The 14,606-nt window shown below is 58.1% G+C and overlaps 1 protein-coding gene across 1 annotated transcript in view; it reads left to right on the top strand.

Annotated features, from left to right (window-relative positions):
• Positions 1-395: 395 nt before the first annotated feature.
• The window catches only part of PPARGC1B (PPARG coactivator 1 beta), a 49,124-nt gene continuing 34,913 nt past the window's right edge, over positions 396-14,606 (top strand). The window contains exon 1 of the mRNA XM_027901752.1: positions 396-532. Within this exon, the coding sequence (XP_027757553.1) occupies positions 449-532 (84 nt within the window). The 5' untranslated portion in view covers positions 396-448. The remainder of the gene's footprint in view (positions 533-14,606) is intronic.

Below are 14,606 nucleotides of genomic sequence, written 5' to 3' on the forward strand. Positions count from 1 at the left end.
GGGTTCCCTGCGTGTGCGTGTGTGTGTGTGTCCCTGGGGAAGCCTGGATGACACCCTCCCAGCCTGACACGCTGCACCCATCGCTTAGGTCTCTCTCAACTCGGAGTGACCTGGAGAGCGCGGAGCGGCACCCGGTCGTGCTGGACACCCCCACTTTCGAACGCCGGCGCTTCCAAGGGACACCCACGCACAGAGCGGTGCTCGGAGCGGGTGCGCGCCCCGCGGGACGGTGCTGGTGCCCCACGCGTGTGGCGCAAACCCCACGGGGCGCTCAGCAGCCCGCTCCCCGGCGCTGCCCTCCCCGTGCCCGGCTCCCGCAGCCGGCGGGCGGGGGCTGCGGGCGCTCCGCCCCGGCGCTCCCCTCCCCGCCCCGCCGGCCGCCCGGCTCCCGCCGCCGCGCCTGCTGCATGCTCGGTGCCGCCTCAGCCCCAGCCGGAGGTGGTGGAAGATGGCGGAGCCGGGGCCGGATTGCAGCTCTCTGCTCGATGAGGATCTTTCCTCCTTCGTCTTCAGTTACCTCGCTGACAGCCAGGTAGGGAGCGCGCCGAGGGGGCTCTGCAGGACGGGGCCCCAGCGCGCTGCAACTGGACGGGGTGTGTGGGGAGGGGGAAGCCGGCAGACCCCCCACCCCCCCCCACACACACCCCCGTCTCTTCCCGGGCACCTGGGGGAAGAGCTGGTTCTGCCGGAGCGGGGGGGTGCGGGGAATGGCTCTCCCGCGGGGTGCCCCGTGGGTCTGCGGGGGTCCCACCCGCGGTTCCCTGCGCGCCCCTCCCCGCGGCTTTCCCCGCAGCCCCGCTGGCGCTTTCAGCACCACTCGCACGTGGACTCCCGCCCCCCCTCCGCCACCCGCCACCCCCGCCACCCCCGCCATCTGCAGGGATTTTGGGGGTGAAGGGGGGAGAAGTCGATGGGTTGATGGGTTTCGGCACAGACAGCCGCCCCCCCTCCCCCCGTTTGTTACAGCCCCCCTAAAGGTGGGGAGGGGGCGGCGCGGTGCAGGCGGCGGGGGTGGGGGGGGCTCCGCAGGGGGCTGCGCGGTGGGGGTTTTGATAAGAGCCGGGCTGTGGGATGAGTCATTCCAAGCGTCAATTCCACGCATACGGGCTGGGATCTTGGGGGATGGAGGTTTGGGGAGGGGAGGTTGTGCGACAGGGAGAGGGGTCTCGGTACTGCGAGTCACCCGCTCCATAATGTGGATGGGTTGTCTTTTGGACGGAGCTGGGTATTAAAATCAGATTAAGGCTCCTTGGCAGCGCCGGCGGGATCACGAGAGCGAGCCGTGCTGGCTATAGGGCTCGCATGCTTTTCCATTTTGGGGGCTGGAAGAGAGGCGCTATACAATAAACCGGGCAGGAGCCGGAGCCGTGACTGATCCGGAGCGCTGCCGCGCATTTTGCAGCCGGATTGATGAGGCTGGTGCAAGTGGGAAGAGTTTTCTGTAGTTATATGTCATCCCCCGACCCTTCACTTTCATAACCACGGATTACAAAATAGCTCCGATTGTGGAGCGAGCACATTCATCCCAACCCTTGCTCTCTCACCAGTTTAGCTCCGGGATTGCAAACAGAGTGTGTGTAGGGAACGGGACGAGGACTAATCCTACCGTTTAGGTTCAAAACAAACAAGGTCTCAAGACTTGGTAAATCAGATTTGCCCCCGGTGCATGTGCCAGACAGAACCAGGCAGGTCTTGCCACCAGCCAGATTGATGTAGTCCCGGCACCTCTCCTCGCATGCACCAGCTCCAGAGCGCTCCGGCTTGGCACGGGACCCGGGCGGCTTGCTGGGGGCAGATCAGGGGGGAGGCGGCAGCTTGGGTTGTTAACGAAGAGCTGCTGACAGGTTGATTACAGCAGAAGGGTCAGGAAGGGTGAGAAGTGGGCCGAGAAGATTTTGTAAGTTGCTTGTGTTTTCTTGTTTGATTTGTTTTATTATTGCTGAGGGAGCCGTCGACTTAGAGGAGAGGAGGCTGGCGGTGTGGGATGCTGTCCCTCGGAGGAGGCTGGTTGTGAGGGATGCCATCCCTCGGAAGTACAGCAGAAAGGCTGCAGCTCCCACCAGCCCTACTGCTCCCTGGGCAGGTGAAAGTTCCTGGCTCCACTTCCCTGCAATAATCCTTCTGTTCTCTGCATGCTTTCCGTGAAAAGCCCGTATGATTGCGGCACACGTCTGAAGCCGTGCTTCTCTTTTTTTTTTTTTTTTGCTTTTTGGTCAGCATTTGATGTGCCAATTTAGGAATCTTCTTCCAAAAAGAGACTGCTAGTGGGGGGGAAAAATCCTGTGAATTGTCATCGTTCTCTGGCACAAACCCACCATGTTGTGAACATTCCCTGCAAAATTTGGGACTGTGAAATGGCCTGTGCTGAAATAAGACCGTGTTTATGGCAGCTCCTGAAATGCGGTTTGCTGCGTCCCCTGGTTTTTTCCCTCTCCCCTACATGCACTCTGATGGAGGGAGCTGTGCAGGGAGGTGCACGGGTAGTGCTGGTCTGAAGTCTGCAGGTGCAGAAAGTGTGGAGCAGTGAGGGGACCGTGCAGCCTGTGTGTGCTCTCCCGTCCGGCGCCTGCTTTCGATAATTCCATTTCCTCTCTGTCCCCACGTGCGCAGAGGGGCTCAAGGCTGGGATGAAAAGAATAGAGAAAAAGGAAAAAGGAAGGAAAAGAGCCCCCCCCAGCTATGATTTGCATGCATCTGCTTAAGAACCGCCTGAAGTTGTAAGCATGTGTTGTGCTTGTACCTTAACCTCTGATGAAACTGCGGGGAAGGCTCCAGCCCTGGCTCTGTCACATGCTGCCTTTTAACTGGGAGCGGGAGGCGGGCCGGGCTGAAGCTGACGTCTCTCCCCATTACTACTGTACGAGCCTCTGCTTACAACTGGGTTACTGACTTCTCAATGGAGCCCAAAAGCTGCTTCTGCAAAGACCCCAAGGCTCCAGCACGAGATCAGATTTATGCACAGAGGCTACAATGTCAGGAGGCCATGAGATCACAAATATTAGCCATTTCCTTTGTGGAAATTTTGAGGAACTCTGGCCCTCCCCCTCTCTCTGCCCCATGCTCCTCCCCAGCCCTTGCTTTTGCAGTAGGTTTCGAGAAAGGCGCAGTTGGGTGCATGTGGGTGCCAGGTGGTCCATTCCTCTCCATGTGAGGAATCCTGAGGAAGGCTCTTGGGGAGATGCACGGTGAAGGTTTGACATGGATATTTGCATTAGTCCCTTAATCATAAGGTTTTGAGCTGAGGGTGCCTGCTAACCTCTATTTACATATTGAGGACAGCGATGATTCACGTGGTACCTGCATTGCTACAGAAAGAAAATCAGGGTTTTTCACTTGATATGTGAAGTCAACTCCTTTTCCCTTTTTTTTCTACAACAAAAAAAAAGTGGTTTTGCACTCAAAACGTGCCATTTCTGGGCCTGCTTAATCCATTTTGTGCAACTCTGCTGCTCAGAGGTGGGAAGCTGGTTGTAGCTGGTTCGTCTGCTGGCACCAGGCTCTGGGAAGTGCCAGCCAGGCAGCTCTGCCGAGAGCACCACGGAGCGGCCAGCAGCTCTCGGAATCCCTGCCAGAGGCAGGAGCACTGTGGCTCTTACAGCTTCAATTTGTTTAAAAACCCCAAACTGCAGCAGGGGGGGAAAGAATTAAAAAAACCACCAGCCTGCTTCTCTGAGAGATGCTTAAAGATCACATGAAACTGAAATACAATATTCCCTCTTTTAACTTCCCAGTCTCCTGCTAACAGCTTAATCCATCGATGAGTGCAGGAGGCACAGCGAGCCCTCGGTGGGTTGGCACTGCTAGTAATGAAGTAGGGATGCATCCCTAATTTCTGATAGTCCTCACTGAGCAGAGCAATATCCTGCTTTCTCTGCATGTTTTCTCTGAAAGATTTGGGGAGGGGGGATGTTTGGATGACTGAGACAGCCCAGGGGCCTGTGCAGAATGTATCCTCAGCCTGGCTGCATCGCTGCAGCCTAGATCCAAGGGCTGCTGCATTGCCGGGGCTGGAGACCCCTCACTCCCTGGGAAGGGGTGGCTGTGTCCCGGTGGCTGTCACCGACTGTGAGGAGGCCGTGCCGGCGGAGTGGGAGCGGCGGGTGCTGGGGATGCCGGTGGCCGTCCCCGCCGCAGCGGAGGCTGCGGAGGCTGGCGAGCACAGCCTGCTGCTGATCCTGCCGCTCGGAGCCGGGAGAGAGCAGCCGCTGGGAGCAGCTGAGAGGGAAGGCAGGGCTGGCCTGAGATCTGCTTCCTCAGAGGGCCCCTCTGCCCACCTGCCTGCACACCCTGCTTGTGACTGGTGTCCCAGGGGTGCCCCACGCTGTGGGCTTTCCTCCTGCCTGCCTGCACATCCCTGCCCTGGTCTCATGCCGTAATGGAAAGGCACCTCTCCAACAGGTGAATAATTAAGGTCTCAACCTAAGGCCTCCAGCAAAGGGAGCTTTGTGAGAGAGAGGGATCTCTCTCCCATTAACCTTTCCAATGTCAAAAGCCTCTTTGTAGTTAGAAACTCCACTTGCACCAGCTTATCAGCACGGTTGGGTTGTCCAGTGAAAAATGCCTGAGGGATGCCCCTTTCAGCCCCAAACCCATGGCTTTGAGGAGTGGGTCTCATGGTTCCTGGTGCAGGGCTGGGGACAGGGATGCCACAGGCTGGTTCTTCGCAGCCCACTCGTGCTGGGGCAGGAGCCCACCAGGCTCTGAGATCCTCTTCAGTGGGACTAGGGAACTGACAGAGCATGGGAGCTGTAATCCTGTAGTGACAGGATCACGAAGAATGGATTTAAACTGAGAGAGAGTAGGTTTAGATTGGATGTTTGGAAGAATTTCTTCCCTGTGTTGGTGGTACCCTGGCACGGGTTGTCCGGCAAAGCTGTGGCTGCCCCATCCCTGGAAGTGATCAAGGCCAGGTTGGAAGGGGCTTGGAGCAACGTGTTCTAGTGGAAGGTGTCCCTGCCCATTGCAGGGGGTTGGAGGTCGATGATCTTTAACCTCCCTCCCAACCCAGACCATTCTGTGATTCTATGAAGGGCACAATTCTCCCTGGCTGGCACGTGCCAGCACTATGGAGGATTGGAGACATCATCTAGCCAGGGCAGACGCATTGTGGGTGTCTGTGCTATTGCTGCCCGGTGCCTGCAGGGCAAATGACACCACTGAAGCCACAAGTGTCCATGGCCTCAGGGAGATGGTGTCACCAAGGCGAGGGGCATCACCCCTGCAGGGCTCTCAGAGCTCGGCCACCCTGTGGGGCTCTGCAGCACTGGCTCTGTCGGAGGAGGGAAGCGCTGTCCCCAGAGATAAGGCTCCACCGGGACCACGCACGTGGCACTCGCTCGCTGCCACCGAGGAGCCGGGACACGAGGTGCTGGCAGGGCCTCGGCCACAAACACGTCTGCCGGAGGAACCGGCTCCGGTCTCCCGCAGCTGAGCCCCGCTCCATGGCAACCCCGCGCGGGCTTATATTTCTCGTGACTGCTTGGCAGCCTGGAGTGATTTAGCAGGGGGGGAACTTTGTACGCGCCGGAGCCGCCGCCAGCGCGGCCGTGCCGGGCTGACCGCCGCGATCCCGGCCCTGCAGGTCTCCTGCTCCCGGGGGCACATGGGCTGGGCAGCCCCTTCCTGCACCCCAAGAGTGGGCAGCCTGCTCCCCTGCCTGGAAGGGCAGATTCCCACCTGCCTGGAGGTCTGCTGCCTGGAGAACCACCTTCCCGGGAGCTTCTGAGCTCCTGGGAGAGGATGTTTTAAGCTGCCCCTGCTTGTAGTAACGAGCCAGAGACTAAAGGTTGAAGTTAATGGGGCGGGTGGTCAGGTGAGGTAGTGACCTACTTCCAGGGGCACAGGCACCGTAGGCACTGGGTGATGGTCCAACCAATGTGTTTCCCTTCCCTTATCGCTCGGCTTTTCTGCTTTTCAGCACTTTTCCTGAACTCTGGCTCACAAATAATTATTTATTTATGTACGGAGGTTGTTTTTTATTTTGTTTTCCTAATAATGGGAGCTTCCGAGAAACGCTGAAGGACTTTGCACGGATCTGGCTGTGCTCAGGGTCTCGTCAGCTCTGTCCCTATCCAGCCCCGTGTCGCTGCACTTCCTCAAACAGAGGCAACAACCAGGGCTGAGCTGCTGCAAGCTGCTGTGTTAAAGCAGTTCACTTCTGAATTAAGAAGACAGGGTAAAGCAAAACCTGGAAATCTCTTCTGGTCCTGTAAGATCTGGAGACCCCCCGGGGAGGGGCTCTCCATGTGGCAAGTCTGGTATCTACTGGTGGGGGATGTGGAGACCGCTGTGGCAGCCCTGGGGACATGGCCCCATCCAGTAGCCAGACTAACCTTTGATCTCTGCCGGCTCCGGGCAGCAAAGCGGGGCTTAGGGAAAACACTTCACTTATCTCACATCCCGGCTGTCCCGAGGCAAGGCCTGGGTGCTGGATGGGCACCCCAGTACCAGGATCTCCGAGAACAATGAGGGTCCTGCTGAAACCTTACAGGACCTTTTTACATCTGCTCACGCGTCCCCACTGTCCCCATGGCCCCCTGCCCACCCAGCGACGCCCCCCCCTTGGCGAGGGCAGGCTGGTGATGGGGGCCGAGGCGGGAGAGCCCCCCGTGCGCCGCAGGGCTGATGTGACACTTCTCCCCTCCCCTGGGATGAGCAGTACATGCTTTATATGGATGTTTTTGTGCTGAGGTGGCGCCTCAGGCTCTTGCAGCGACTACAGTTGCAGGGCAGCAGCGTATCTTTACTGAGATGCATTTTCTAAATTCTTCCTCTGCGCCCTGTGGCCGCGGCCAGGGCAGCGCCGCAGCCCCTCTGCTGAGCCAGCGCCGCCGGCCAGGCTCCCCGGTTCCTGTTTCAGTTTGCAGCGAGTTCGAATCATAGAATCGTAGAAGTTCATCACTCCCGTCCCTTCTGCTCCCCAGCCTTTGTGTCGGGAGGCCGCAGGACCCCGTTCGATCCCGGCACATGGGGTGGCGGGCGAGGGTGTGGGAGGTGTCATCCTTTCTCCCCAACCCCCCGCCAAAAGCTGCCTTCCCCACCTATTCCCCGAGGAACCCTCATTTCCTAATTTTCATGCACGTCAATAGCAAGGAAATCCTGTGGCGAATGGAGAGGGCAGAGCGTCCCGTGCGGGCGGGGGGCTGAGCCGGGCTTTGCTGAGCCGGGCTGGGCTGAGCCGGGCTGTGCCGCAGCGGAGCCGCGGGCTGGGGCAGCCGCCTGCGCCATGTGGACGGAAGGAAGCCCAACTGCCTCTAATCATGTTTCTTGTCCTCCCTCCAGCACAGATGAGGCGGGAGGGATGCAGATTTCACAAGTGACAGCTGGAGACCCGGTTGTCCTGCCACGAGGTGACCCATAGCTGGAGCAGCCCCAGCTGGGGTGCAAGGGAGGTGCTGCTGGGAGCAGGCAGCATGGTCTCTGTCCCCCACCCTCGGCAGCATTTTTGCTGAGCCCTTCTTCTTTCATTTTTAGCCAAGTTCCTAGGTAGGAGTGAGTTGTTTGTTTTTTGTTGTTTTTTTTTTTTTTTTTCTTATGAAGAAAGTGCATCTGTAGCCGTGGGGTGTTTCAGGAGACATCCCCTTTGCGTGCACACAGGACTGACAGGGCTGAGCTGCAGCCAGGCTGGGTTGGAGCAGAGAGCAGCAGTGGTCACACCGGGCTGTAGCTGTGCATGTGACTTGGTAACAGTGAGGAGCTGGAGGTGTCAAATGTGGCACTTACGCAGCTCCTCTGGAAGGCTGAAGCAGGGACAGGCTCTGGCTCTCTTTTCCCTGTAGATGCCAGTCCCTGTGCCAGCCCCATGCCAACCCCTCTCCATCACAGTGTGTGGATGCTGGTGGGCGCAGAGCTGGGGTGACCACGGTCCTTTGGCTCCATGCACAGTGCCCAGGCAGAGCACACGCTCCCTGGGCTTGGAGCAGGGGGAGGACCACTGTCTGTGTGCAGGGATCGGGGCTTGTAGGCAGCACTGGCAGAGGGCAGGGCAGGGGCTGCACCGTGGGTCATGCCAGGTGAGCTGGCAGCACCCACTCCTGCCACACAGAGGTCGCTCACCTGGCACCCAGCACAGCGGGGCTGAACTTTGTCCAGCTCCAGTCCCTCAGTCCTGATTTCCTGGCACTTTTAATGCCTCGGTGCAACTGTTTGCAACTTTGGCTTCCAGCTAATTAGACTTTGCATTCCTGTTGGCTCCCTGCAAACCGAAGCTGCTGAGCTGCTTCCCTTTGCCCCCTGGGCTCTGGGACCTGCAGCCCTGCCTGTGCCATGTGTGTGCAGCTCAGAGCCACCCTCCCGCATCTTAATGATGGGAGGATTTTTAAACCTTGCCTGGAACAGCATAAACCCCAGAGCTCTGCAGAGCAGGAGATTTAAACCACCACCGTCATTTCTCCTTTCAAGCAAGCTTGCACACAGTCACGACCGAACCATCCTGATAACGAAAAGAAAAAAATTGCTATTTTTTTTTTCTTAAAAAGGAAGTTTCTGTTTCTGTGTGGGCCCCACTGGGAGACTGGCGCATGCGGGCTTTGAGTGCTAGAACCCATTTCCCAGGTAACAGAGCTCAAGCCTGTGAGAACTGTGTGGTTTTCTCAGGCTGAAAGGTTGGATGGTATTTGAGCTGCTTTTTTTTTATTTTTTCTTGTGGCCATGTCCTTTTAAGAAGGAATAAATATGTCTATTTATATATGTTTTGAAAATGAAAGCACGTGGTCTGTGTCCCCAGAAACCCTCATGGTGCAAGTTGTCACCCAGCTCTGCTGGGGACGCTGCTGTGCCCACGACCGGCATCCAGCTCTGCCCAGCAGCTGAACTGGGGAGCAGGGGGCAGCCCCTGCTCACAGCCCTAGCACTTGTGGTGAGCCATGGTAGGTATGCAGGACATGCTGGTGCATGCATGTCTGCTCTCCTCACGGGACCAGAGGCTTTGGGATGTGGAAGTGGATGCAGGAGGAAGGAAGTCGGCAGCTGACGGAGGGGGATGTTGCGGGGGACTGTTGGGACAGGCACGGATGGGAAGTCCTGGAGCTGCTCAGTTTATTTACTTCTGTTGACTCCTGCTGCCTGTGCTGTGGGCCGTGCTGCCTGGCCTGCCTGCAGTGCTGCCTTCTGCATTCCTCTGTCAGTGCATCTGGGATGCAGTGTAGTCTTCCTGTGGATAACAGGGGCAGCCCATGAGGGTCCGCTTGCCCTGCTTGCCTCTTCTCAGCTCCCACCTCTTGCCTGCTGCCTGTCAGCCCCAGAGGAGCTGGAAACCCGTCTGCACATCCAGCTGAGTCAAAAAGAAATGAAAGGAAGATTATCATGGGGAGATTTTTGTCCTCATCTCTGCTGCTCGCTTATGGCAGTGCAAGGACCTGGAAATACAGCTTTCAAGTTTCTCTCCGTATTTATGTAACCCAAACGAACTCTTTTTTGGAAAGAGCCACTCTGTCTCATTTAGATACCTAAATATAGCAGCCGCTCTGGAGGGAGGATTAGCCTGCGAGTGCCCTGGCGGGTATGGGACCTTTGTGGATGGGTGTTATGGGGAGTTTAAACCTTGTTCAGTTTGACCTGGGGTTATTATTCCCCTGCCATTAGCAGGATGGGCTTGCAGCCCTCCTGGGGCAGTGGGGAGCTCACAGCAGTGGCCGAGCTGGGAAGCACGAACCTGTGGAGATGTGGACTACAGGGTTTTTTCTAAATGTCTCGATGCCTTCTGAGGCCAGAGCCCATCTATGCGCAAGCACGCTGTTTGCTAACGTGCCATCACCTCTCCTTGGAGGGAGGATCCGTGCTCCAAAGCACAGGAGCATAGCTGAGCTTCTGCTTCTTGGAAGTGTACAAGATGACCTTTGCTTTTGTCTCTTGTTGTCTCCAACTGCCCTGCACTGAGGGTGCCAAGAGTCCCTTCCAAGGAAATGGGGAGCAGTTGTTTGTGTCCGTATGTGCTGGTGTCCCCAGGACTTGGGGACACATGCTGCTTGAGTCTTTGTACTTGGCTCTTTATAAATGCATGGAAATGACACTCTTGTGTTCCCTCTGGTCCCACCTGTTTTGCTGCACTGATGAGAGCAGCTCCCTGGCCTGGTGCTGTTGCAGGGGCTCCCTGATCTGTTTTGTGATTCAGGCCCTGATGAGGCATGCAAGGGCTGCCTTGTGTTTTCTACAGGAAATGCAGAGGGTCCCTCAGCTGTTTGAGCCTTCATCTCTGTTCTTTTTTTGCTGCTTCCTTTGCACACAGTGGCTCCACCTCCCTGCACGCCTCATCCCCCCACTGCCCATCCCTGCCCCTCACTGTGCCCTCTGCCCAGCTCGGATCTGTGCAGCCTCATGCCAGCACTCACCCTCACACAGTCCTCTGCCACCCCTGCCATCCCCCTGGGGCAGGAGCCATCTGGCTAAACGGTGGGACCCTGGGGATGTGTGGGTGAACACCTGCACGCTGGCTTCACACGATGCCCTTGTACAACCTTGCAAACCCCAGTGCGATGCCCCCTCAGCTCCCATCGCACAGGCAGGGACCAGGCAGGTGCTGCCCTGCTGGGGAGGTGGCCTGAGTCTGAAGGAAGGACTGTGTTTTGGTGATGTGCTGCTCAGGTCTGTGTTACTTGGCCCTAGCAAGGTGTAGGTGAAACAGAGAAGGTAAAGCCTGTGCAGTGGAATGGGAGGAGGCAGCGCAGTGGAGATCCATCCAGAGGGCTCACAGAGTCCCCAGGATCCCCGAGCTGCTCTGGCAGATGGCTGCAGCCCTCCCGCCCCGCTCTAAGGAATACAAATGTGCAGCAGATACGGTTACCCGGCCTTGAGAGCGGTGTTGGCTTTCATCTAGATCGATATCCCTGCCAGCCTGTGTCTGAGGGAGCACTCAGCTGGCAACCCAAGCCTGGCTGGGAGGAGACACCCGCCGAGGCTCTGCTGCCCGCTGCAGACCCTGCCCGTCCGTCCGTCTGTCTGCCTCGGTGTGGATGCAGAGCTGCAGCGCCGTTGCCGTGCTGTCGGACTCCGTCATGCGTAAAATGTAATAAATAGGGCCATAAGCCTTTTACAAAGTCTATTTCCACTCTTGGATCCGGGATTTAATGCATGGCTGCTTAGAGAGGCTGAGGATTTCAGGGGTCAGCAAGGCTAATTGCACTGCTGGAATAAAAGGGCACACGGGAAGGATCCTGCACACGGGTGGGAGGGAGTGCCGGGGGTCCTGGCTCCCCCCAGCACTGCCCTGGCCCTCTGAGCTCCCTGCCAGCAGCCTGGGAATGCAGCAGCCACGTATGGCAGCTTGGCAAGGGATGGGGTCCCCAGGGAGTGCTCTTTAGGGTCTGGGGGGACTGTGCCAACTGGGGAGTCATATGCTGCAGGTGTTCGGTTCCCCACTGCTCTGCGGTGTCTCTGCGCGTCTGACTGAGCACGTCTAGCTGGAGCACTTGATCTTAGATTACCTGTAAGCCAGGGAAAGCCTCTGCGGGGCCAAGGCCAGTGAGGATCAAGGCTATCCCGGTGCCAGCTCGGCCCCAGCCTGCAGCATCTCCTTGAGCTGTGGAGGGGAGCTGGGTACCACCCTGCCAAGCTGCTTGCTGTGCAGGAGGGGCCTAATGTCACAAGCTGGGCCGTGTGCTCAGAGGTGGTGCTGCCCAGGAGACAGCCCCATCAGGAGTGGAAATGCAGTGCAGAGGCAAGAGCCCAGGGCAGTGCCGGGGCACAGACTGGCTAGGTGCTCCAGTGCTGGGTGGCCAGCACAGGGCTGGGGGTTAGGACCTGGCTTGCGCTTTCCTGGAGGTGTTGGGGAGGGACCGATGGGATGGGCAGGCTCCGCTTCACAGGGACAACCAGCAGCGGATGCGCATCCTGCAACGCGAGGGGGACCCAGATGCCCCGAGGCTCCCGGGGCTTCGCCCTGTGCCAGCCGCTCACGCAGGGCTGGCAGGGCTGTGCCGCCGGCCACGGCAGACGGAGGACGCCAGCTCCGCTCAGTTACTTTCCTGGCTGATCCCGTCATCTCCATCTCGCGCCAAGTGCTGAAGTCGTCATGGAAACCGGGATGGCAGCAGCCTCGCCAGCAGGTCCGCGCGGGATCCTCGGCCTGAGCGCCGGGTCAGCGCTGGTCGGACGTGGCAGGGGCGGGTGGCTCGGTGAGCCGCTGGCCCCTGTTCCTCGATGGCATCGCTGTGCTGTGGGCTCGGTGATGCGCGCACACGGTCCTTCCCTGGCGCTGTGCAGGGCCCGATCCATTAGCGCTCATCAATCCCGCAGAGCCTCGCAGGAAGCACAAAGAAAAAGCCCAGTAGTATTGCTATTAATAGTACCTGCTCACAAAGTTATCTTTAGAGCACCGCTCCCACCTTCATTCATAACAGCCATTGCACGGGCCTGACTCTTCTCCCTGCTGCTGGAGTGGCTTTGAGGTAACCCCGGCCTCCCAGGGTGCCCCAGTTGTCCACACTTTCACCAGTCACCAGTGTTTCCTTTGGCTGTGAAAAGGGATGATCTGCCAACCATGCGATGTAGTGGGAAATGGAACTGTTTCTTTTTTCCAGGGTTCATTTTTCTCTGGTGACCATAACTCTGAACTCTGTTTGCTTTTGCCTCTCCTCTCCTCCCACTTTGCTCCTGTCCAGTGGGGCTGTGTCGTGCCAAAGGCTTTGTCCCTGGAGCATCCCTGCTGGAAGTCCATGCTGGTGCTGGGATTTTGCTTGATGAGTGGAGGAGGCAGTGCCTGAAGTTGACTATTGGGGATGGAGTATTTTCCACTTGTATTTCAGTGGGTGTTTTAAGAGGTTTCAAGCTGTGGTCCACCCTTCCCAGCGTCTTTCATCTCCAGAGCTCACACAGCTCCTGGGAGGGTGCAGGGCTTTGAAAGGGCTTTGAGGATTCATGGGCTCAGCCCACCACTTTGAGGCATCATCTCCCACTGCTGCCAGGGAAATGCCTATTTTTCTTGTTCTTGAGCTCTGAAGTCGCTGAGTTCCTCAGGTTCCTGGGTTAATCTGTTCCTGCCTTTAATGAGCTGCCTCATTAAAGTGTTTTTCCCTAATAACCAACCCTTCAGGCTGGGTGATGTTCTGCTGTAGACAACTGAAGACCCGCAGGCTGCAAAAGCCTTTTCCAACTGCGTGTGGGGTGCAGGATGAGCACCATCCCTCTTGTGTGTGGTGCCAACGAGGCTGTGAAGGGAGCAGCAGCCCAAAGCACCCCAAACCAAACTCCTGGGCTCCAGCACCCAATTTACTGCATCCACAAACTGTAAAAGTGGGGATGGCTTCTGCCTTTGGGGTGCAGCCAACTGGGGATACTGGGACTAAACCATCCTGCTGCATAATCTTCCTACACAACGTCCTTACCCAGTGATGTGCAGCAGTGGGGCTGCTCGACAGTACCCTGTGAGCCGAACCTGTGGGTGCACGTGGCGGGCATGTCTGTGTGCCTCGGGCCAGGAGGTGTCTGCCCAGCCTTAATGAGGGGGTTTGAGCTCGTTGCCTTGGTGCCTGGGAGCTGATCCGGCTGGTTTCAATAAATGGAAGCAGAAATCTCCCTCCTGGGGGCTTGCTCTGCGTGGAGGAGTGTGCGCTCAGCTTGCAGCCGTGGCCTCCCGGGAGTATTGTCCAGCAGGCATCGGTCGCACCTGGCCCCCCTGTCCATTTGGCATCGGTCCCACCTGGTCCTCCCGCTCTGTGCTGGCCGTCCTGGGCGAGCAGGGCAAAGGGTGTGGGCCCTCAGGGTGATGGTTGTGAAGGAGCAGATTCAGCAGAGCCTCTGGCGACGCGACAGCGCTTCACGGCTGCCACAGCCCCTGTCTCCAGGCCATGGTTTTTAGGGTGGCAATGATGCAAGGCAGGAAGGTGCCTGGTACCAATGCTGCTGGGGCTGTTTATATATAGCTGACCCACTTGCTGAGCGGGGGCTGCCGGCCCCTCCTGGTGCTGCACTTGGGGGTGCTGCAGGGGGATGCACCAGCATCCATCTGGGAGCGCAGGGCTGGGCTGCATCCTGCATCACCTGCTCTGTGGAGGGGCTGGGCTGTACTGCTTGCCATTCTGGGGGTGCAGGGTCTGTAGCCTACCTGCCCCTCGTCACCCCTCCCAGCTTTCCCCATCCATCAGCACCCCAGCTCCCACAGGGAAAGAGGAGCTGCTAATGCCCTAGCAGAGATGGAAAGGCAGGAGCTGCTGCTGGAGGCCTCTGATGGGATTATCCTGCCACTCCTGCTACTGGAGGGGCTGTCCTGATGTCCAGCACTGCCCCAGCCCCAGCTCACCGCTCCAGCTTCCTGCTGCTGTCTGTGGTGGGTGCTACCAGTGTATGAGGGGTTCGGGGGAACTCTTGGAAAGTGTTGAGCTGCCAAAACAGTTCACCTCAGTGCCAAGTTCCTGGGAGCCAGCAGCTTTCCTGGGGCAGGAGATAAAAAGAAGATCTGTTAGGAAGGCAGGGTGGCTCTGGAGTGACCACAGGACTCCACTCTGCTAACCCTGCAGCTTCCTCCCCAGGGTCAGGGCATCTGACCAGGATGCTTTCCCGAAAACAGCCGCTATCCATGCGTAGTTGCCTGTGACAGGCTAGAGGGGACACGGTGTTCCCATCTGATGGCCTCGTGAGGTCCCTGTGGCTGGGTGTTTCCAGAGCTGTTGTGG

This window comes from Empidonax traillii, unplaced genomic scaffold, assembly GCF_003031625.1.
Source record: "Empidonax traillii isolate 1590-97213 ecotype Southwest subspecies unplaced genomic scaffold, ASM303162v1 scaffold22:size5013007, whole genome shotgun sequence".
NCBI lineage: Eukaryota > Metazoa > Chordata > Aves > Passeriformes > Tyrannidae > Empidonax > Empidonax traillii.